The following is a 25,205-nucleotide window of genomic DNA, read 5'->3' on the forward strand; positions in this document are numbered from 1 at the left end:
GAAAATTAGAATTTCCACCGGGAAAATATCGTACAACGACATGTAGCATAGGCTTTCCCGGTACTAGAGCAATACCAATTCCAATGTGTAAAGAACTTCTCCAAATCATTTGTGTGAAAGGAAACGCCTCTAAAAAGGAATATAAATAATTTGATGAACTAAAAATTGGTTACTTAAAATATTTAAAAAAAAGTAACGACTTGATAATAACAGCAATGAAAAACAAATGATCAACTCTTATAAAATATGTGCAATGAAGTGTTACATCAAACATACATTAACCTAAGGCTCCTATACTATCAGAGCTGACCTATCAAGCAAAATTGGAGCAAACAAATTCGCAATTTAATGTTATTTTACTATTCGTTATGCTATTACAGAGATGCCAACTACTGCCGACACGCCAAAATAATTTAAAAAACGGTTAATAACTACAAAGTAAATTTAGCAAATAGTTGACAACATTTGCTTGCTTTTAAAAATGTAAAGCATGTAATAAGTATTACTGATTTAAATTTAGTTTTTCAATGCCTCTAGCCCGCAGGGCTATCTACATTTCCATCTGATTATGAATGTTCAATAAGGGATGGGTGGGGTCAGAGATCTTTTCGTTGAAGAAATAGATGTAAGCAGCTTGAATTGTAAGTTGTGAGTTTTTGTTTGGTGATAATAAGTATTATAAAGTGGTGAATTATGTAAGCCTACGCATTGTTTAGAAATAGTGGTGGATTAAAATCTACTAAATCGAACTTATGAAACCAAGAATTACAATTAATAAACTAACACTTGAAAATATTTATTCGCTGTGCTTATGTTAGCTCTTTGCTCCAACAGTAAATGATAAGTCGTCCTGTCTAATTCAGGGGCTCTACATTCACCGGTTAACGCCCAGCATCATATATTTAGGACAATTCCTTTTTTCAAAGACATTCATTGTGGTGGAAAACTTTTTTGAGCATTTTCATTTATCTGGGTGAATTAAAAGATTCTCAGATACCAGAATGATTTAGTTATTTCTGATTAGATCTAGAATTATAAGGAGCAAGTACTTTTTGATCTATCAAAGACTTTTTGAGTGCTCTAACAGTAGAAAAACCAATTAATTTCGATAATATATTATACCACTTTTTCTGTGAAACCACTTCTTGTATCAGTTCAATATGTAAATTCGGGACAAAACGGGTTAACAGAGATGCCAACTGCTATAATATTTGACTAATTTTTTTTAACTGCAGGGGGCGTGCATGATTTAACACGTTGAGCACCGCGTCCGCCATCAGTGACTGACACTGGACTTTTCATTTAGGCCACGTCAACCAACGGTGGCTGACACTGAAATTACATTTATGCTGCGTTTGCCGCCGTTTTCTGACATTGACCTTTCACATAGGCCGCGAAAGACAGCTGGCTGACAGTGTATAACATGATACAGAACTATAAAATTTACACTCTTTTATGGAATTGCAGAAAATTTATTCAAAATTTACTTAATAAATGTGATTCTTGGTTTATTAAATTCAATTTACTAGGTTTTTATCCACCACTATTTCTAAACAATTCGTAGGCTTATATAATTCACCACTTTTACCAGATATGCAGAGGAGCGGGACCAGCTCAAGCCTTGCTAGAGACAAGACGTGTTTTTCTCTGCTCCGCAATTATGCCGTTTCACCGAACTGCCCGCGGCGGAAAAGTTTTCCCTTCCGGCCGCATGCCAGCATCAGACTTATATGAGACATCTTCGATCGTCAAAAGGTTTTTACCGGCCAGATCTATGAACTACGCACTTTACTCAAAGTTTCTTCTAGAACAAACTACTGATATCGTGGAACTTCGTAAGCTGCGAGATTCCATTGGAGAGATTTCTACCTCAACACCAAGTAGATATTACAACGAACTCTTTAACGCAGCGGTGTCCGCAATTCAAACTGTTGAGTCGAGTCAAAAGAAGCCAACTGCCTCAACTACAATGGAGACAACTATCACTGAGACAGCGGAAATCCCTGTGACCATCCCAGAAAGTAATGTTACTAATGAAATAGAGACTGAGCCCGTTTCCGAGCACAGTGTTCCGAATAATATCACAACTCCTTCCAGTAAAGATTTGAATATGGATATAGACGAAGAGACATCAGCCTCTGAACCTGAGATCCAAAATAGAAACAACAAAGAGCCACCAGCTAAAAAGAGAAAGAAGAGGAAGAAAAAGTCTGCCGCAGCTACAGAAAATGTTGACCCATCCATGACCCAGAAAAGCTGCACTCCTCCGGAATCTCTTTTCATGCCGGAGCCCACCCCTATTACTGCATCAGAACCTACGGAGGATACTACCAACAAAGCCACAGAGCCTTCCACTTCAGTAGAAAAAGCTCAGCCAGTTAAAAATGCTAAAGTCCTCATCCGTGGCCTTCCTGATGATTTTAGTACAGATGAAATATCCCTTGAATTAGGGAAGCGCAACATTGAAATCCTGAAAATAGTCCAGTTTAAGAAGAAAGTGGGTGAAGTCTTTAGGCCCCTCCCCCTGTACCTCATCGTTATGCCAATGCTAGCCAATCACGAGATGATCTACCATATTGAGAGCATCAAGCAGATCCCGATCAGCATAGAGAAATACCACGGCGGCCGGCGGCCGCTGCAGTGTTTTCGATGTCAGAGTTTCGGTCACACCCAACGTTCCTGCTCCTCCAGCCCAAGATGCATGAAATGTGCCGAAGGGCACTATTCATTCCAGTGCAGAAAGAGCCGAGACTCCCCAGCTAAATGCTGCAACTGCATGCAAAACCACACCTCAAATTTCACTGGGTGCGAGGCCCGTCCCAGTCGAAAGAGAAAAACGACCAAGGACACGCCTACTTCTACAGCCCGCAGACTTGTTAGCCTCATCAGTGAACTTAAAGACTTGCTGAAGGACCAAGACGTACTGCATCTTCTCACAACTTTAATCCAGGGGAATTCCCCATACAACTGATGTACTACTGAATCAACTCATGTCTCACCTCATCATGGACTTATTATCTGATCCTAACTTAGAACTTTGAACTGTATATGATCTCTGGACTAAATGCCAAAACAGTATAGATGAATCGGTTAGAAGCGCTTCGCGCTTAACACCGAGATTCCACTCATATCAATCAATCAATCAAAAACCAGATATGCAATTCTGCCAACTTTTGCGCAAATGGCGTAAAATTGTATTTTTAAATTTAAAGTGGTAGTAAATATATACTATTTTTCTTTTATAAGCATAACTTTTAAATAATTTTGATTGCCACAACTTTTAAAAAAATAAAGTAAATATATTTATATACGTGCTGTCATTGTTGTGAAGTTCAGTTTTTTCTATTACAATGCATTCCTCTGCTTAAAATAGAAATTTTAATTCCGTTTTACTACTACTGTGAAAAATCATATTGGAAAGGATTAAAAGTTGGCAGGTATGGATATGTCACTTTTAAAGCCAATAAGTCACAGTTGCCTTAGGGCTCATTACAGATGAAGAAGTGAAGTGCCGCATTCGCGAGCAAGTACTTCGGAAAGTCTTATATTCAAGTCAGCAAATACACAGAGGCTTCATAGCCAACACTCGAATCTATTTTGCCAAGGCCAATTAAATCAGGAGAAGGAGTGCGATGCCCTACATATCATGTCAGATATGTCATGCTAAACCTTTTACAAACTAGCAAAATCTGTGTAATACTTGCAAATTTAGTTAGTAGTTATTTACCATTGTGGCCAGATGGGCAAGACATGTAAAATTTGCGTGGTGTTCAAAATGTTAACGAATGCAAAGTGGAGAATTATATAAGTTTTGAATTATTTAGAAATAGTAGTAGATAAAAACCTAGTAAATTGAATTTATTAAACCAAGAATCATGCATTAATAAGCTACCACTGGAAAATATTTATTCGCTGTCGGGAGCAAGTTGCATACCTGCCAACTCTTCCGGCTTTTCCGAAAGATTTTAATTTTGTATTTAAAGTGGTGCCGAAACTCATGTCATGTCATTAAATTTTTGACTTATAATAATAATTATAAATAAGTTTGACTACGTTTAAATAATTACAACAAATATATAAAAGCATACTAATCTTAACGATGACGAATTTTATCCTAGTCACAATATAAATATAATAAGTAAGGTTGTTTTTCGGTAGTTGTTTTACTGCCACTTGGTAAATTCATTCTCAGAAAGAGTGAGGTATGAAGTTGGCACATCTCTGCATTAATGACAATTTAAACACAGTTGTGCTAAATACATGTAAATTCATTTCTTGATTTCCTTTTCAAAAATAAAAAAGTTTCAAATACTTTACTATGAGGATTTATTTGGTCGAAATAAAATTGTTCTGTACGCCATTATTTAATTTCAATCATTATTCTATGCGCCATTATTTCGTTCGTTCGTTCGTTCGTTCGTTGTAGTGGAACTGGGCGTCTGAGACCTTACGGCCCTTTTCCCATTCATCTTGAAGTTAACTTAGAGACATACATGACAAAATTAAAGTTTGGGGAGCAAATGGAGTTCTTGAGAAAAGAAAAATGGCACTTTGCCATTATTAGGCAATGACAATATTATAAGTTATAAAAATGTACATGAAAAAGGTAAAATTAAAGTACAATGGGAAAATGAACACTAATGAATATTTACAGTTTGGAAATACATACAAGAGGGGGCGAGTTAAAGGATTGTGAGGATGTGTGTATATGTGTAAGTAAATGTGGCTCTGTTAAGTAGAGACCCGGCCGTCAGTGAGTGTTTGTGTTGTTAAATGTTAGTATGATATCAGAAGTGTAGAAGTGTGCAATGGGTCGAATTTTTGCATCATCTTTGAGATTTATGCAGTCGAAAATATCATTAAAATTTGCGGTATTGCAGGTGGCGGCTTTAATAAAGAAGTTTCTATTTAATTTGTTGAAATGATGGTCAAAGCGGTCAATATTAAGATCTCTATGAATGGCATTGTTGCGGATAAACCATCTGGCTCCCGTGAGTTTTCTCAAGATGTTGTTTTGGAGTACGATAAGTTTTTTGAGGTCTTTTTCGGAGTCGTTACACCAGGCAGCTGAGGCGTACGTCATAATAGGACGTATCATCGAGGTATACAGGTGTTTTTTCAGTTTTAAACTAAGGTGTCGGTTATGAAAAAGTGTTTGAAGTTTGTTGGTTGCTGCATATACTTTATTTTTAATGTTATTTACATGGTCAGACCAGGTCAGTTTTTTATTAATGGTTAAGCCTAAATATATAGCTTTATCAACTATGGGTATAGTGTTGTTAAAGAGAACTAGTTGGTATTTATTAGAGTAGGACTTTCTATTCTTTTGTATTATTAAAAGTTGCGATTTACTAGCATTTAGTTTGAACTTCCAATTTAGGCACCAGTCTTCCACATCATATAACTTGTTCTGTAGTTTTTGAAGTGCATTATCTGGTTTGAGAGATTTCTGCAAGATTCCAGTATCGTCAGCGTAAAACGCCGTGATACTGTTGTGGTCGTCGTGAAATATGGGGAAATCGTGGGTATAAATAATGAACAGTATCGGTCCTAGAATGCTCCCCTGGGGAACACCCGCATTTATTTTTCTCTTGGATGAAACAACACTATTTAGTTTAATATTAAAAGTACGGTTTGATAAGTAGTTATGTATTATTTTTACAATGCCATAGGGAAAGTTTAAATTAATTAGTTTGTACACGATACCAGCATGCCAAACTCGATCGAATGCTTTGCTGATGTTAAGCATGAGAAATGCAGTTGTCTGTTTGTTGTGCAGGCCCTTACCAATGAAGTCAATGATTCGAAGGAGTTGTTTGGTGGTATCTAAGTTTTTTCTGAAACCGTACTGCTCATTAGGCAGACAGCCTAGAAAAGGCTTTATTCTGTTATAAAGTATACGTTCTAGAATTTTACCAAAAATACACAGTTGGCTGATTGGTCTAAAGCTCTCGGGTAAGGTTAGGTTTTTGTTTGCTTTGGGAATCAGAATAATGGAAGCATTCTTCCAGTTTGTGGGAAAATAATTTAAGTGCAGACAGGCGTTGTAAATATCTGTTAAGGTGGAGATGTAAGTATTTGGTAAAAGTTTAACCATTTTATTCTTAATATTGTCATCACCTGGTGCCTTCTTTGATTTTAGTTTCTTGATAATATTTTGTACTTCATAATTATTGGTGGGTTCAATAGGGGTGACTTGGGAATTAGAGACTAGGAAGTCCGAGACAGTGGTATTGACAATATTATGTGTGCCGATATCATAGTCATCATTAAGGGAGAATTGTTTAGCCATATGTGTGGCAAAAGCTTCTGCCTTGTCAGTGTTAGTACATGCAAAGCCATTATCTGTCTTAATTGGTTTGCTAATTACTTGGTCAGTTCTGAGGGCCTTTGCCATTTTCCAGATTGAATTGTTTTCAGTTGTTAGATTTTTGATCTTGTCATTCCACTGTAATTTTTTATACTTTCTAGTTTCTTTGCGCCATTATTTACAATAAATCTGTAGTTTAATTTAAGTGTTTTTAAAATCTAAAGTGGTAGTAAGCGAAAAAAAAAATCCTCTTCGTTGTCGAATTTCACTTTTTCCATGCCACAAATGTCGCTTTTTTCACATTTATATTTTACGTATCATTTTTCATGTCGCACAAATGGATTTAAATTAATGAAATCAATTCTCTTTTAAAGAAAATGGAAAAGTAATTAATTTACAAAAGCCTGAATCCAATTTGAAAATTAAATCTTTTTTATTGAATCCTTTCAGAATGATCATTTATAAAGATTTCTTAAATTAAATTCTTACAAAAAATTGATTATTTCAAAATAATGTTTGATCGAACTAACTCATACCGTCCTGCACTGAAAATATGAATTATTTTGATGCAGTTATATGAAATAAATTTAAATATGATGTGAAAATAAACCGAAAAATGTGTCCAATTCTACTGTTTTAGGTCTTTAAATAAACGGATCTTAAAAGTATGTTTGTCTTTTAAATATTTATGTAAGAAGAAAATTTGTTTTATTTTCTATCGAGTTAATTGGATTCACTTTATAAAGAAACATTTATTTTATGTAAATTATCTTATTCTGTGCAGACTGTTTAAAAAAATTAGTTATGGTGTTTGATAATAATAATTTCAGTTATGCAATTATGTTTCGATGAAATACATTACTAAATAATTCGAATGAAGGATGTAGTTAAACCCTTTGGCATCTTGAAGATTGTAGTTGGCGCGAACAGGTACTGATACAGAAACATTCCTAAAGTTAACTTTCTCTGCTTATTAAAATTCATTATACTTGATATTTTTAGTTATTTATTTAATGTTAGACATTTTGATAGCTAACACTCTTCAATTCTAAAAATGAAAAAAATTAAATAAAATAAAAACCTTGGTTAAACTATAAAAAAAAAAATTTCAGTCAAATATTTTTGTGAACATATTTTATTACAGAGATTACTACTGTTTCTGGTTGTAAACTTCAAAGAATTTATGAATTGGCGCTTATGATTTGGTGATGGTGTAATTAAAAAAGTGCCAAACACAATAGTAAAAATTTGTTGGTTTGTTTTAAAACGCGTAATGAAGTCCAGATTGAATTATTGCCTGTTTCCGAAGTTGTATAGACTATATTTTAGCACTAGGTAAGAATTTCTATAATTGATTGAAATTTGAATAATATTTCAAAAAGTTATCAATTTTTGGTGATTATCAATTAGCTTTCATTAATTATAGTTAGTTTTTATTAACTATAGTTAGTTTTTATTAATTTAAAGTGAAACTTTAATTATAATTTAGTTTCTTTATTAATTTATATTATAGTTTAGTTTTTTATCAATTTATTATTTAGTATTAGTTTTTATTAATTTATAGGTGTATTCATTGGAATATATTAAATGAATTGTATTTAGTTGATGACTATTCTTATATGTGTATAAGAAATAAACTTTAAAAATATCATAGAATATTAAAGAGGCTTTATTGTATACAAAATTCACAAATTGTATTCATGCTTATAAATGGCTTACTAATTTCCATAAATAAATGCTGTTAAACATAAATACTCAAAACAAATCTTAGATAATATGACAAAGGTATCTTTCAATAAATAGTTTTTAGACAGATTTCCTAATTTATGTTACATAATTGCAAAATTATAAGTTAAAAATTATCATAAGAATATATAAGTGTGAATATTTATTGACAAATTACATAATTTTCCTTTTTAAGTTAATGAATAATTACATAAAATTTAATATGAAAATACTCAATACGATGAAAAAATTTCACAAGCATTTTGAAGTGTATTTAGGTATTCTGCGCATTTATTTCAAAAAAGTAAAATTTGAAATTTTCAACTGAATTTTCAGTTTTATATTTTGATAGTTTTACACTATTCCACTTTGAATTTGCTAATAATATAAATTTATGTTAAGAAATTAGCTCTTCTAATTTTCTTGTTTAATAACGTTTTTTTTTTAAAAAAAAAAAGATAATTATTGAAAACCCAAATTAATAATCATAATTACTTATATATTGGTGTTAAAATACTTCTGATGAAAATTTTGTTAAATGAGAAACAATTTAGTCTAGTAGTATTAGGTAAATAAGATTCAGAAGTAATCTGTGTTTTATAGTTATGTATGAGTGTTTATGATGGATTGAGCTTTATAATTTTTTTAAGTTTTCAATTTTTACAGATTTGCATAAAGTTGTTATTAAATAGGATTTTTAGGTGAATTCATTTAGGTCATAAAATAACTTGTGCATAACACTTAGGTTACGGGCATACATATGTCTCACAAAAAAGCACCAACAATATTTAATCGATTTTCAAACCTATGTCTTTCAAATCTCCCTGAATATGATTGCATACTGCATCTGACCTCCAAAAATTTATCTAATAGAATTTTATTCAAAACAAAAAATCCATTTTCAAAAATATTTTTATAAAAATTAGTCTAAGAGTTAATGATTTAAAAGTTTTTACTTTTCTGAATAATCAGTAGTAGTAGTATTGAATTACAGTCATTACATAATTAATAGTCATTCATAGAGTATAAAAATTTAAATTTTATAACATTGCATATAAATATTTCTTCTTCACATTTAAGAAATAGTTTGAGAAATATAACTTTGATTAATATTTTAAAGTTTTTAACTTACTAAGAGTATTAAAGCATTAACACCATATTTTCTTGTTAATAAACATCTACTGCGATTTAGCATGTAAGTAGTAACTTGATTTATGCAACTTATAGTGAATGAAGTTTTACTCATCTATCATGGAATAAAAAAATTTGAACTCTCTCACGAACGAAAAAGTGTATCTAGTGAATTTCAAACTCTACAAATAGGTCATAATAAAAAAAATTTTAAAAATAAACTTATATTATGGTTGAATAGTTACAAAAGTTATAAAGTCGTTTTTCCCTTAACATGAGCATCATAGTATATTATGAAATAAAAGTATTGAAATTGTTAATTATTGGAAATATGTCACATTTTTAAAAAAAAAATTATATTAAAAAAAAATTATATTGAAAATAAACTCTGCACACAAAATAAAATTCTTTTATTTGCTTCTTAAATAAATTATATTTCTTTTTTTACTATTGCTATTAAATTTAGTTATGAGTATTTCTTAAACACCTTAGAACAAAAATTACATTAAATATGAAAATATATTTACATAATGAAGGTTATTAGATAGCTGTGATATCTGTATGTTTTTGTTTAAATGCTGGTTATTTTTCTTTTGTTACATCACAAAGATTACCGCAAATACAATTTTTTTCGCAATTTTTTTTCCAAATTCTATGTATTTTTTTATTCAAACTATTCCCAAATATATTTCAAATAACAGAAAAAAACTATCATCGACATTTGATTTAATCTTTATTACGCGAGATATGATAGATGCTTATAGTTGTCATTTTCTTATTTATTCACTGTAGAAGAAAAATCTGATTGGATAAAATTATTTTGACGTCATTGCAAATTGAGGGGTGAAAAAGATAATAAAATCTCCTTCAAAAATAAAGCTACATTTAAAATTCGACTGCGGGATATTTAAGTGATTCTTTTTTCTTTCTATAAGTGGTCTTAGAGCCGCGATGGCTCAGGGCAGTGTTCCCCAACCTTTTATCACTGTGGACCTGTCAACGTTTGATAATTTCACGGCGGACTGCTGGGGGGGGGCTTTGAATGTTTGTATTTTAAATTATTTTGATTGATTAATTTTAATGTAATTGTATTTAAACATGCTTTCAAAATAAAATACAGTTGCACCAAACATAAATATAAAGTGATTTAACATTTTAACTTACTAATATTTTAACTACATTTTAACTGACTTAAATCGATTAGTCAGGATCGAGAGGGAAGTCAAAATTCTTCATTAGTTCCAATGTAAATTTCGCGTCGCACTTTCGTGTTTTATTTATGATATTTGCAGTTATGATGATTGATTTTTCTTTAATTAAAAGTATTTGAAAGAGAAAATAGTTGAAGTTGTTATCTTTCTTTTTTTTACTTTTCAAAACATTAAAAAAATTATGTCACTACCTTTGGGTACCCCTTATTTTAAATAAATAAAATTTTAATGGAACTATTTTCAATTTGGGGTATAAACCCAGGAATTTAAATTCAGTTTCAATGAAATGGGCCAACCGGTATCATTTGATCCACGAACCGGGATTGGAGAGCACTGCCTCAGGGGATAGAGAGTTCGCCTTCAAATGAGGTGAACCGGTGTTCGTTCCCGGCGATGGCTGCTCGATACGAATTCCGCATCAAGCTTGCACCGACCACTTGCACTGGAATCAGTGTCAGACGGATCATGGGTTTGTGTCTCCTTGCAGTCAGGCTAACCGTGGGAGGTTCTCGTAGTCTTCCCCTCTATGCAACGCAAATGCGGATTAGTTCCATCAAAAAGTCCTCCACGAATTCAAATTTCACCTTATACTTGATCCAGGAGTTCTTTTGTCTTCTGGATTGGGTTCAAAATGACAAGGCTACGGAGTTGAACATTAATTGTCGTATACCCAAAAATTGAGTCGGCTGCTCAATGGCGGTAATAAAATATAAAAATAAAATGTAAGTGGTCTTAGCTATCAGCGCTCTCCAGGTTCTTAGGATGATGTCCAGGTTTTTAGGATGATGTCTTGATGGCTGCACGCCAATTTGCGCATCGCTCCTGAACATGACGAATCCTAGTCCTAGATTGATTGATTTTATTGGGTACCTGAGCCGCGAAGCGACCCCTATCATCATAACGAATCCTTTAGACTCAAACTGATGGTGTGTTCGGAGTACCTGTCCGCGAAGCTGACACTCCACTTCTTCATTATGATATAGTTCCTGAAGGCGCCTGTCCGTCTTTATACAAGAAAAACAAGAGAAATTACAGAAGCTCTTTACGATGTAAATGTATAGTCAGTGTCTATCTAATTAAATGTGAGTAGAAGAGCTCCCGAGCAAGATCAGGATCACATGAAGGTTATTTCCTTCCCACTGAGTTCTCAGATAGTAAATCAATAAAAATTTAAGACTGAATAAGTGGGATAAGTAAAGTAAATATGTAGGGGTGGATACACCCGAGTCGGATATCACATGTAGGTCATTTCACCTATCTGGGAGTATCCATAGTAATAATGGGTATTTATTTATTTATAATGCTTTGAGAGGATGCATAAATCTGACCTTTCATACATTTCTTAAAATTATTTCTGAGCGCTGGTGAACAAAGTTTATTTATTTTGCTAAATTATTAAAATATTTATTGATAATGTCTCCGTCTGCTCGATTCCAATTCTTCCAATGAAGCTGTTGTAAAACCAATTAATATTGAAATTAATTCTTATTTCAATTCTGATTCTGAATTACATCATAATAAAAAGTAGAGAACTACTATTCTAATAGATGGCAGGACGATTCAGTCACCGGAATATTCTGGTCCCAGGAAGCTTTTTAAGGACCCGCCTACTAATCAAGACACGCCTACATTTGTCGTAAATGATAAAATTGCTGTAAATAGCGACTTGAGTCAGAAACTGAAACTATGGAGCAAGGAAATAATTTTTCAATTCCCTGCCCCAAAAAGGTCTGAATAACATCAATACTTATTAACGATAACAACTATTGATGGAAGGAAATAAATGCATCCCCTGGCTAGAACATATGCATCTCATGGCTAGACATATCATTCTAGACATTATCTAGACACATATCATTCTAGACATTATCTAAACACATATCATTCTAGACATTATCTAGACACATATCATTCTGGACATAACTCCAACTCTCATTAACAGGCTGAATATATACCAAAGAAAAATCCCACGAAAAGTCGACAAGGCTCAATGGTTTATCCGTAACAAAAAAATTCATTAAAACCTCAAAATTGATCCTATCGATCAAAATATATTTTTAAAATTAAGTTCAAACTTTTTTATTAAGACATCCAAGTGTAGGACCGCAAACTTATACTGAACATTTTTTTTCGAAAATCTGAGAGAGGACATATCAATAGCACCCATAACAGCTTTTTACTGCCGTGATAACTCCGTATCTAAATATCAAAACATGTTAATAACATCACCGGTATATATCACCTGTTCTCTGTTCGCAGGTATTCGTCTCATACAACAACGCCCCCTATAGTTCGTTGCTGTCGCGAATTATAACCTCACCCACAAATAAACTGCTTTATAAATTGTTTGGCTGCCATTTTTATCTTTTTTTACCCTGATTATCGACACCCTGGAATGCATATATGACACGCCAGTCTCGAAAAGGTTAGCAGTTAACATTATATAAAGGAAGATGAAGTGTAATGATAGATGACCAATGTTTTAATATTATAATTATTTTAGGAAGGAGGAGTATTAATAAGAGTATATTTATATGGAGGAAAAAGGAATATTCATGTCTGCTTATCATACAATCGTGTAACATACAATTTGTGTCGTCATGGTGTTAATCGTCAACATTCAAAGTTATGACGTAATAGACAGTAACGCCTACTTTTATCTTCCACGTTTTACTCCCAGTGTGGACCAACTTGCATTCGGTAATTACGATCCTAAATTAAACTGAGATCAACGTGAATAAAATTTAATTTTCGAATAAGTAATGTCCACAAGCTTAAAATCTTATGAAATATAAAAGATTTTGTAAATATACCCTTTTTTAGACATTTCTAACCAAAATGGTACTTAGAAATATCGTAATTTTATTAAAGTTCTGGCAATCAGAGTGTGTTCTACACAATCAAAGCAAATTAATGGGTTTTTCCTCGACTGTTATTCATAAAACCGAATCTCCGATGGGTTTTTTTTTCTTTTTTAAAAAATCATAACTAAAATAAAACTAAAAATTTTATTTTTAATGCTACCAGTATTTTATTTTTTAAATTTTATGATGTTTTCTGAAATTTCACACGTCGTACGAGAAAAAGTTTGTGTGGTAACGTTTAATATTTTAGAGCTTACTGCGCCATTAATTGAGCGCGGAAGGCATGACTACATGATAAAGCTAACTCTAAAAGCTTGTTTAAACGTCCGAAGTTCTCGAATCCGAGAAAGTGGATGATTCGTTGACATTATCCAAGTTCTGAATGTCATTGATTCGTTGAAAGAAAAACTTGCGCATTGCCGTATTCAACATTATGAAATAATACTTACATAAGTTTAAAATTACTACATAAATTCAAATAAAATCATAATAACACAAATAAATCGCAACAGATAAATTTATTTGAGCTAAAATATATGAAAAAAGACAACAAAATGACATAATTTGCTGCCTGCTTGTTGACGTCACAAAACCTCAGACGCTGATTGGTTAAGGGAGAAAAAGCTTGGATGGAAAGTAGAACATGCTCTATTATCGTCTAAGTTCCTGGATGCTTGCTTACACGATCGAAGCTCAAAGCAAAACAAGTTTCAATCAATTTCTGTCCAAGAAATTGGATCGTCTAAACAGGCCTTCAATGAAGTTATCAATTTAACAGAACTCGGATTCAGATATCATGCAAACAATAAAGCAATCACGTGAGTAACTTGAAGTTCTCGTTTTTGCTGTAAAAATTACCCCCCATTTTGTCTAAAGATGCACATCAATTTATGAAAATTGAAGACCGAAAGATAAATATTTTTAAGAGTGTTATTTGAAAATTTTATTCAAGCAATAAATTACTTTTGACAATCATAGGTTAATGTGACGCATTAAAATTTAATAGCAAATTATAAAATAGTAAAAAAAAATTTTAAGGTATAACTGAAGCTTCTTTACTAGTTTGTTTAAATAATAAAATCGTTAACTCTTATTGGCATCTTATATTTGTTTATATATACATTTAAACACGACAAATGATGTTTAAATTTGCTTCATTTCACGTTTAAGAGTTTTGCTATTGTGCGAATGTTTTGCTAGTTCCATATTCTAATATTCGCTAACATAAATTCTTAAATACAACTTATTTCATTAAAAAGCTTATTATTAATTCTGCAAAAACGAATATTAAAACATTAAAGATAAATAACACTTACTCGATTATTAACGGGATAAGTGTTTCGTTTGATGGAATTAATCTATTTTCTTTTTAATTTCCTCACTTTTTGGAAACCTAAATACAGATAAGGTCCATTTTTGTAGTTCCCTTTACATCTTAGAACTGCACAAGAATATGGCATTGTTAACAGCTGTAAAATAATACAACATATATTTTTTTTAAAATCGTTTAAAGCGACAATGGAGACAATATTCAATGAAGAACAAATGTTTGAAATTGACGGCTATTCGTATATCACCACAGTATTGGACGTCACTAAAAGACCTTGATGATCTCAATGGCCTTTTTTTCTCTGTGGCTATGCCTGGGGCCCCATCGTTTTGGCCCCCATGCGTCGTGTCAATGCCTCCTATAATTGAAAGCCTCCACACGCTTTTTTGTGGGTAGTCCGAACAGACCACTATGAAGGCAAGCCAATTGACTTGATATGATGTAGATCAAAGTACCTGCCGCTAAGCTGTCATCTCACTTCTTCATCTAGCTGAAGATTTGCCCTAGGGCAACTGTGACTAATATCTTTAGAAAAATGGTAAATTCCACAGAAAAGATTTCTGTGGTCGTCATCTGTGGGCTCTCCACATCTATGTCTTTGTAGCTGGGAGAAGGGATTGGAGTAGTGTTACTAGCTCCGCGTCTTTCAGGAGTTCCTGCAGCTCTCTTATGATGTGTAGGAATCTGGTAGCTGAACTGGCAGTACACCGGTGTTGCCTTTTCTTCTGTGTGGTCTTCCTCTTCGGCCTGACACAGCATCCTGAGAAACAGGCTGGGTGTTCGCCTTGGCAGTTGATGCAGGTCGGAGGCTCGTCGTAGGGCTTTGTGCAGAGGTAGGAGAAATGTGCTCCAGCACATTTCATGCTGGCCGGCTTTGCTGTACAGTTTCTCTGGGTGAGGCCAATGCCCTGACATCTGAAGCATTGAATTTCGCAGCGGCCGCCACGAAATCTTTTTACCCGGACAGGTGTATCTAGTAGCCGGTCGACTTTCAGGATTTCCCGGTGATCGGGGACGTCAGTGAGGATCACTTAGAGGGGGGGGGCTTAATTTCCTGGCACCGCCTCTTTTTCATCTGCTCGATTTTCATTGGGCGAAGTCCAAAATCTGTTAGTCTTTTTATAATCTCTGGAATCTCAACGTCGATTTTAAGTCCTCTGATGAGTATTTTCAAATTTCTACAAGGATGTTGGTTTTCTGACTGTTGCAGGAGAAGTCTCATCTGTAGCCAAGGTTGGAGTTGGGGCTTCTTGCTGTATGGCAATCTTCTTCTGTTTCTTTTTGCGTTTCTTGGTCGGTGGCTCCTTTAGTTCAGGTTCTGACTCTTTCTGTTCTTTGGTGTCTGGATCTGTTTCGTTGCTTGTCTCAACTGGGACAGGATCAACTGTTATTTCTGGAATAGTCTCCATAATCTCAGGTTCAGGAGTTTCCAAGTTCATAGTAGTCTCCGTTGGTGCGTTAGTTTCATCTGGGGAAGAGATCTGGTGCTCCGATTCTTTCAGTCCCACTAATAATTCATACATGTAGATGTCTCTATACATGTTCTCGAGTTTCGTTTTGTCGGGGAAGCTGTTTCTGCATAGAGGATTTCCGATTATGTAATGCAGCTTTCTGCACATCGACGTTGTATTTCTATAGCTTCATCTGCTAATTAGTTTCTCTCTTTGTAGATAGGCATGATGCGTTCTCTCACGTCTTCCTTAAGCAAGGCATGATCAAATTCATCGTAGCGAATACTTTCGCGGGCGGGTCGGAAGACCTTCCCGCCGCGGCCAAATTCTTGTGTTGCCATCGTAGCTCCGAGCTCAGTCTCAACACAACCTCACTCGGTGAAATCCAATGTGCGAATGTGGTGTGCAGGTAAACCAATTAATAAAAAAACCATTTAATATGAAATCTATTAAAAATTAGAAAGTGATAGAAATATAGGTCTAAAAATTTGTTTAATTTATGAATATAATAGGTTTGTTTTATTTACTTGTCAACCACTACAGATTCAATTCTCAGATATCAATGATAAATTTCTCTCAAGTATACTTTTAAAATAGAATTTGGGTTCATGAGCACAAGTGGATCGCATTTTAAATAATCTGCGCAGACTACTTATAAGAAACCGTGTGGAGTCTTCCTAATGTAGGAGGTGATGGTCGTGTGATGTGTGCTGGAGCACGGTTTAGTATTTCTGACAACATATCTTGCAAAAACACAGGTTTTGAATCTCCATTCAGGCGATTAAGCAGTAGGTATGCCCATTCAGAGAACCATGCACGATTCCGGAAGAAACATTTAGCGCGAAAAATCGTTGGATTGAACGTGGACGTGTTGCGTTCGTGTTTTCAGTTGCTCAGACACGATAGTTGTAGATATTCGAATGACTTTCGCGTGTGAATGTGCATTCGTCAGTGAACAACAAATGTGTACAAAAACCCGTGTCCACAGCTGTCTGTTTGAGAAACCACAACATAAAATTGACAATATGTCTGGTAATCCGATAATTCCAGACCCTGAACTCTCTGCGCAAGGTTGGGATGCATTCCTTCATCTCGTAGCATTGGCCACATCGTATTAGGGAACGTGAGCGACTGGGGTCAGTGCCCATGTGCTAGTTTCAGGCTTTTGGCAGATTCTATGCACAATGTCAACCATTATAAATGTCTGCGCTGTAACATTCCGGCCACGTCCGGTATCCTGCATGCAACTTGAAAAAGAACCTCATTCTCTGGTTTGTTGGTGTAGTGATTGAATTTATTAAAAATCGTTAATTTTATTAAACATTTCTTCGTCAACTAAATTTTTATTTTTATCATAGTCGAATCCGTGGCTAAAAATCTTCTATTATTTACTAAAGAATTTTTTAAATAAAAATTTATTTTCCATTAAATGTTAATAAATTCAATGAAATCCTCAGTATTAAAATTTTAAAATTAAAATTCTACCTAATTATAAACTTTGAATTATACATCATAATATTATACCTTGCACACATCCAGTTTCCGGCCAATACAAGGCAAGAAACAAATCCAACGATCTTCTGTACTTCAGTAAAAACGTGCCATGAAATGAATATATTGCCCTCTATTTACGTTTCTATTTTCATATTTTAGAATCTAGCAAACATGTTACAAAAATAATTTCAATCATTTTTGAAAAGTTAAAGTATATATGAAATGACTTTATTTATTACATTTTGTGTTTTCTTCTGTATTTTTTTATTTTTTATTTGATATATATATACTCCAGTGCTTAATTTTAGCATAAGGTGTTTTTAAACTGTTAACGTTAAGATACATGTGAAATTCCTCTAATAAAGTTGTTTATGTTATATTCTTCACTTTTTGTCGACTACACGCGTTATTTCTCCCCCCCCCCTCCCAAAAATAAGAAAGAAACCGGTAAAGAATGTGTCAGGTGTTTTTATATATTTTCTTCATTCTTTAGTTTAAATAAAATTTTAAAATGCTCGGGTGCCTTTTATATTACTCGGAGTCTAGGAAAAATTAAGACGAAAACTCTGTTTTGTATCTCTATTATGAAAACAAATGTGTTTATTTTCCTTGAGTAAACGATTCTATTGAGGCAAGAGTTTATTACTAAGTATTTCTTCTAAAAACTGAAGGAAAAAAAAAAGAGTTGTATTGAAATTGGTCAACGGTAGAGTATATTTATGATTATATTGATTGACTTATCTTTTGCTGAAGGAATTAAGTTATCTGATTTAATCGAATCTACTAATTTTCAATACAATAAATTACAAATGCAAGTTTTAGTTACTAATATGTTTTAATATTTCAGGAAAGAATGTAATGATACATTATATATATACACCACTTTGCCGCAACTTTGTCGAATAGGTTCGAACAAATGAGCAGTCTTCCATCGATTGGGATAAGGACCCTGTAGACGGTGCAGAAATTCTAGGAAGGACATTTTTCTGGAATTCACCGGGAAAATTAGAATTTCCACCCGGAAAATATCGTACAACGACATGTAGCATTGACTTCCCCGGCACCGGAGCTATACCAATTCCTATGTGTAAAGAACTTCTCCAAATCATTTGTGTAAAATGAAACGCCCCTAATAAGAAATATTTGGCGAAAATGGCTTTTAAAATATTACAAAAAAAGTAACGACTTGACAATAACAGCAATGAAAAACAAATGTTCGACTCTTATATATTATGTGCGATAAAATGTTAATTCAATCAAACATACATTAACAGAGATGCCAACTGCTCCAGACGCGCCGAAATATTTGACTAATTTTGTTTACTTTTAAACGGTAACGAAAACGTAACTAAACGTGCACAAAAATTGGAGAATTATATAAACTTGTGAATTATTCATAAATAGTTGAAGATAAGAACCTAATAAATTTAATTTATTTAACCAAGAATTATACATTAATCAACTATCACTGGAAAATATTTATTCGCTGTGCGGAGCAAGTTGGCATCTCTGCATTAATGACAATTTAAACACAATTGTACCACATCCATTTAAATTCATTTCTTGATTTCCTTCTCAAAAGGTAAAAAGACTCAAATACTTTACTAAGAGGATTTATTTTGTCGAAAAAAAATAGTTTAGTGCGCTGTTAATTATTTACAATGTAAAAGCTCTAGTGTTTAGTCCTAGTGTTTTGATTTTATTGGGCACCTGGGCCGCGAAGCGTCCCCTATCCCATTCATCTGGAATTTTAGAACAGTTTTGGTTGAGCAATGAGGTAAGCAGGCAATGGAGTTGCTTTTATGAATGTTTCAAGCTCTTTGCTAGAATAACTAAAAGGGAATCAAAAATAAATTGAGCAGCTTGCTCTAAACTGTGTTTGTTTGATTTTGGAGTTGTTCAGAATTGTATCAGCATGAGTAAACGTTATTTTCAGAAAGGTTGATGAAATTATTTGTTTTGATAGCTATGATATGAGGTGTCGGAGGTGAAATGTGCAGCTATTGGTTGTAGTTTTTATCTTTGATATAATTTTCAAATTTAAAGATTTCATTAAAATTTGCTGTTTTACATTCTATGGCTTTATCGAAAAAATCTGCGTTTAGCTTGTATATATGCTGTGATAGAGTTGGTATTTTGAGGTCTGCATGTATATTGGTATTCCGGATGAACCATCTTGCACAGGTTATTTTTCTAAGGATCTTGTTTTGGCATTGGTTTAATTTCTTCAGTAGATGTTGAGGTATCGTTGTCCAGGCAGGTGAGGCATAGGTAAGTATTGGGCGGATCATTGCTGTATATAGTAGCTTCTTTAGTTTAAGTGACATATTCTGATTATATATTAATGGTTGTATGGCTATTATTGCTGCATTTGCTTTATCTATTGTGCTTTTGATGTGATCATTCCAGGTGAGTTTGCTATTGATTATAAGGTCAAGATAATTTGCTTTTTTAACTATTGGTATTGGTATGTTACAATGTAAAAGCTTTACGCTTTATTTAACAAAAAACTGGGTGCCTGGGCCGCGTAGCTGCCCCTAACCCATACATCATGAAATAATTTACAGGTTGAATTACAAACATTTTAATTTATGCAGCATTAAAGTAGCAAAATAAAATAAAAGATCAAACATATTTGCTTGAAAAATTAAACATGAATTGTTACTTAATATGAATCATGATTTATGAAATAATCAAAAAAAAATTATTCATGAATATAATAAAGCACAGTTGGTGTTGAATCATTGTATGGGATTAAGTTTAATGCAATCATACGTTGTGAATTTTAAATATGAATGAAAAATTTAAAATATGAACAAGTGCAACTGATATTTTAACGTTAAATGGAATTTAAATTTGATGCAGTCATAAGTTGTGATATAGTTATGAATAAAATCGATATACATACAGATACATTTGGCAATTTAGTATTAATAAGTTAGAGTTTAATTTTTAAAACAAATATAGCATGTTAAAATGATAAATATACAGAAGTTTTGTTTAACATTGGTGTCGCCATCTATCGGATACAATTTGCAATTTGATTGAGCTGTTTTACTTTTACATTGTAGAAGAGTTTGAAATCTAAATATTACACTAATGCGAAAGTTCAGAATAAATGGTCCGAAATTGGGCATGGCAATGACTTTATGGAGCATTTTCTCTAATGATTCTTTGCAGTAATTGGAGTACCCCTTCATTCTTTATGAGTTCTTGTAGTTCTTTTATTATTATGACGAGTCTACGAGCCATACCAGCTGTTGTTGTGGGAATCAGGCGAGAGCTCTTCCTAGTTGGGCGGGCTATGCACCCAGTGTAGTTTGCGGTGTGGGATTCACTACAATTGCAACATTTTGGTGGAGTGTGTCTGTCCTTTCTGCATTCATGGGAGCGATGATTGCCAGCGCATTTCACGCATCTTGAATCAGCGTTGCAGGATCTTTGAGTGTGGTGGAATGCCTGGCAATTAAAACATTGAATTGGTCCACGACCCCCCCCCCCTAAATCTCTCTATTCTGACAGGAAAGTCTTGAATAGTGGTGATGGAGTTAATTTGATGATTTTGCACTGTATTTTTTAGAATTATGAGAAAAAGTGGGAGGAGCCTATAGGCCACGCCCACTTTTCTCTTAAACTGTATGACTTTATGAGTTGTGATGTCAGTTTTTGCCAGTTGCTGGGAGATCTCATCTGTTTTGTAGTCTGTTGAAAGTCCACGGAGCAAAACTTTGATGTGCATGGCTGGATGTGCTTGTGCAGAAGTTATGGGTGTGTCTATTTCTTCACTGACATTTCCATCACTTCGTCATAGAACTTACAATGTAAAAGCTCAAGATAAATCTGTAGTTTAAGTTAGGTGTTTTTAAAAGCTAAAGTGGTAGAAAGAGAAAGAAATATCCACTTTGTTGTCGAGTGTCCTTTTTTTTCCATGCCACAAATGCCGCTTTTTTTACATTCATAATTTACGTATCATTTTTCATGTGGTTTGAATTAATAAAACAACTCTCTTTTCAAGAAAATGACAAAGTAATTAATTTAAAAGCGCCTGTATCCAAATTGAAAATTAAATCCTTTTAATTGGCATAACTCCAACTCTAATTAACAAGCTGAATATATGCCGAAACAAAATCCTACGAAAATTCACCTAGACTCAATGGTTTATCCATAGGAAAGAAATTCATAGAGACCGCAATATTAATCCTATCGAGCAATATATTGATAAAATCAAGTTCAAACTTCAAGCTAAATGTTAAGACATCTAAGTGCAGGACCGCAATCTTCAACGAAAATCTGAGAGAAAATTTTATTTTCGAGAATCTGAGAGAAGACATTTTAATAACACCCATAACAGCTTTTTGCTACTGTGATGACTCCTTATGTAAATATCAAAATATGTTAATAACATCACCTGTATATATCACCTGACCTTCTCTATTCTATGTACTACGTATATCTAATACATACATGAAGCTGTGTACTGATGTACATGCTTCAAACAACTTGTTTTTATTACCATGTGAACTTTATGGGCCCAAAAAACTTTTCATTTATTATGTAACTTGGTAACTTTCATTTATTATGTAACCTTACATATGTAACTTGGCATGGCAATTATTGCTCTGCGTCTTTTTTTTTTTTTTTTTTGTAACATATTGCCTTGTAACATATTTCAAAATTACCAAGTTGTTCTTTACACATTGCTTGTAATCTTTTAATGAATGGGAAAAGGGAAAAAAATGCAATGTGCTTTGGATGTTCCTTCTCTATTAAAAAGAGATACTATTTTGTTTTCAATTGCAAAAGAAAGAATTACAAATATTTCTTCTTTTTTAAATTTATAAAGACACAATAAAGAAGGAGCGTTACAATGCTACACGCTACATTAAAGACCTGTTATTAGCAACTGAATGACTGTTCATATGGAAATCGCAGGAATTCGTCTCATACAACAACGCCCCCTATAGTTCGTTGCGATCGCAAATTGTTACCCCACCCGCAAATAAACTGCTTTAAAAATAGTTTGGCTGCCAGTTTTATCTTTTTTACCCTAATTATCGACACCCTGAGAATGCATATATGACTGGCCAGTCTCGAAGAGGTTAGCAGTCAACATTACATAAAGGAAGATGAAGTGTAATGATAGATGACCTAAGCTTTAATATTATAATTATTTTAGGAAAGAGGAGTATTTATAAGAGCATATTTATAAGGAGAAAAAAGGAATATTTATGTGTGCTCATCATACAATCGTCAACATAGAAATGGTGACGTCATGATGTTAATCGTCAGCATACGAAAATTAGATACAATAGATAGTAACGCCTACTTTAATCTTCTATGCTTTGCTCGTAGTGCGGACCGCATTCGGTAATTAGGATCTTAAGTTAAATGGGGATCAACGTGAATAAAATTTTATTTTCAAATAAATAATGTCCACAAAGTCAAAATTGTTAAAATCTTATGAAATAATAAAAGTGTTTGTAAATATACCTTTATTAAAGCACTTACAACCGAAATGGTACTTAAAAATATCGTAATTTTATTGAAGTTCCGGCAACCAGAGTGAGTTCCTCACAATCAAAACAGTTTAATGTGTTTCCCCTGCATTGTTATTCATAAAACCTAATCTACGATGGGTTTTTTTTTTAAAAAAAAAAAAGAAGAAAAACACGTAGCTTAAATTAAATTAAATATTTATTTCAAATGCTACCAGCATTTAATTTTTTAAAATTTTATGAGGTTTTCTAAAATTACACGAATCGTTGCGTAGATCCTGTTGACTACAAATTCACAAATAATATATCAGAGCTTTCTGCCTCAATAATTGAGAGCGGAAGGCTAGTTATCAGATCAGACAGAGGCACGGACAAGGCAGATAGTAAGGAACTGAACTCGGATTCAAATATCATGAAGTAAATCACCATAAAAGCAAGCGCGTGAGCAAGTTGAAGTTCTCGTTTTTGCTGTAAAAATTACTACCTTTTTGTCAAAAGATGCACATCAATTTATAAACAATTGTAGACAGAAAGCTAAATATTTTTCAGAGTGTTATTTGAAAATTTTATTCAAGCAATAAATTATTTTTCAGCAATTTTTACAATCATTGGTTAATGTGTCGCATTAAAATTTAATTCATTAAAATATAACATGCAAAAATTAAAATGGTTAAGACTGAATTAAATTCCTTTTTTATTAATATGATTTAATGTATCGGAGATTTTTTTGCTTTCAAGTATGAATATTTATGAAATTTTACTCATATGATTGTAAGCTATCGTTAAGAATAAATAAGCTTCAAACGCGAATCATCATTGTTATTAATTTTTCTTTCTTTTAAAAGTATAACTAAAGCTTTTTACTAGTTTTTTTAAATAATAAAAGCGTTAACTCTTAATGACATCTTATATTTGTTTATATATACATTTAAACACAACAAATGATGTTTAAATTTACTTTATTTCACGTCTAAGAGTTTTGCAAAAGTACGAATGTTTTGCTAGTTTCAGATTCTAATATTCGCTAATTCTTAAATACTACTTATTTAATTAAAAAGCTTATTATTAATTCTGAAAAAACGAATATTAAAACATCAAAGATAAATAACACTTGCTCGACTTTTAACGGTTATTTGATAAGTAAGTGTCTCGTTAGATGGAATTGATCCATTTTCTTTTTTATTTTACTCACCTTTCGAAAACCTAAATACTGATACTTTAGGTCCATTTTTGTAGTTCCCTTCACATCTTGGAATTGCAGAAGCATATGGCTGTAGAATAAGGCAACGTATATTTTTTAAAAATCGTTTAAATCGACATATCCGAAGGACAAACGAGAATGCTATTCAATGAAGGAAAAATATTTCAAATTGGCGGCTAATCGTACATCACCATAGTATGTGACGTCACTAAAACACCTTGATGATCTCAACAGCCTTTTTTCCCTGTGGCTATGCCTCCTATAATTGAAAACCTCCACACGCTTTTTTGTAGTTAGTCCGATCAGACCACTATGAAGGTAAACCAATTGTAGAAATTTTCCACAGGAAGGCTGTGGACGTCTGGGGTGGGTAGTCGGTGAACCAACTGAATTAGTGAAAGAACCATTTAATATGAAATCAATTAAAAATCAGAAAGTGGTAGTAATTATTTTTTTAAAAATTTGTTTAATTCATGAATATAATTTGTTTGTTTTATTTACTTGTCAACCACTACAGATTCAATTCTCAGATATCTATGATAAATTTCTCTCAAGTATACTTTTAAAATAGAATTTGGGTTTATGAGCACAAGTGGTTCGCTTTTTAAATAATCTGCGCAGAATACTTATAAAAAACCGTGTGGAGTCTTCCTGATGTAGGAGGTGATGGTCGTGTGATGTGTGCTGGAACACGGTTTAGTATTTCTGACAACATATCTTGCAAAAACACAAGTTATGAATTTCCATTCAGGCGATTAAGCAGTAGGTATGCCCATTCAGAGAACCATGCACGATTCCGGAAGAAACATTTAGCGCGAAAAATCGTTGGAATGAACGTGGGCGGGTTACGTTCGTGTCAGACACGATAGTTGTAGATATTCGAATGACTTTCGCGTGTGAATGTGCATTCGTCAGTGAACAACAATTGTGCACAAAAACCCGAGTCTACAGCTGTCTGTTTGAGAAACCACAACATAAAATTGACAATGTGTC

The 25,205-nt window shown here is 33.2% G+C and overlaps 1 protein-coding gene across 1 annotated transcript in view; it reads right to left on the reverse strand.

The window, feature by feature from the left end:
• Positions 1 to 18,356: 18,356 nt before the first annotated feature.
• Positions 18,357 to 25,205, reverse strand: part of LOC122271919 (Golgi-associated plant pathogenesis-related protein 1) — a 61,600-nt gene continuing 54,751 nt past the window's right edge. Inside the window, exon 4 of the mRNA XM_071182096.2 lies at positions 18,357 to 18,645. Within this exon, the coding sequence (XP_071038197.2) occupies positions 18,383 to 18,645 (263 nt within the window). The 3' untranslated portion in view covers positions 18,357 to 18,382. The remainder of the gene's footprint in view (positions 18,646 to 25,205) is intronic.

The sequence above is a fragment of the Parasteatoda tepidariorum genome, chromosome 4 (genome assembly GCF_982258835.1).
Source record: "Parasteatoda tepidariorum strain Cologne lab strain chromosome 4, Ptep-v5.0, whole genome shotgun sequence".
Taxonomy (NCBI): Eukaryota; Metazoa; Arthropoda; class Arachnida; order Araneae; family Theridiidae; genus Parasteatoda; species Parasteatoda tepidariorum.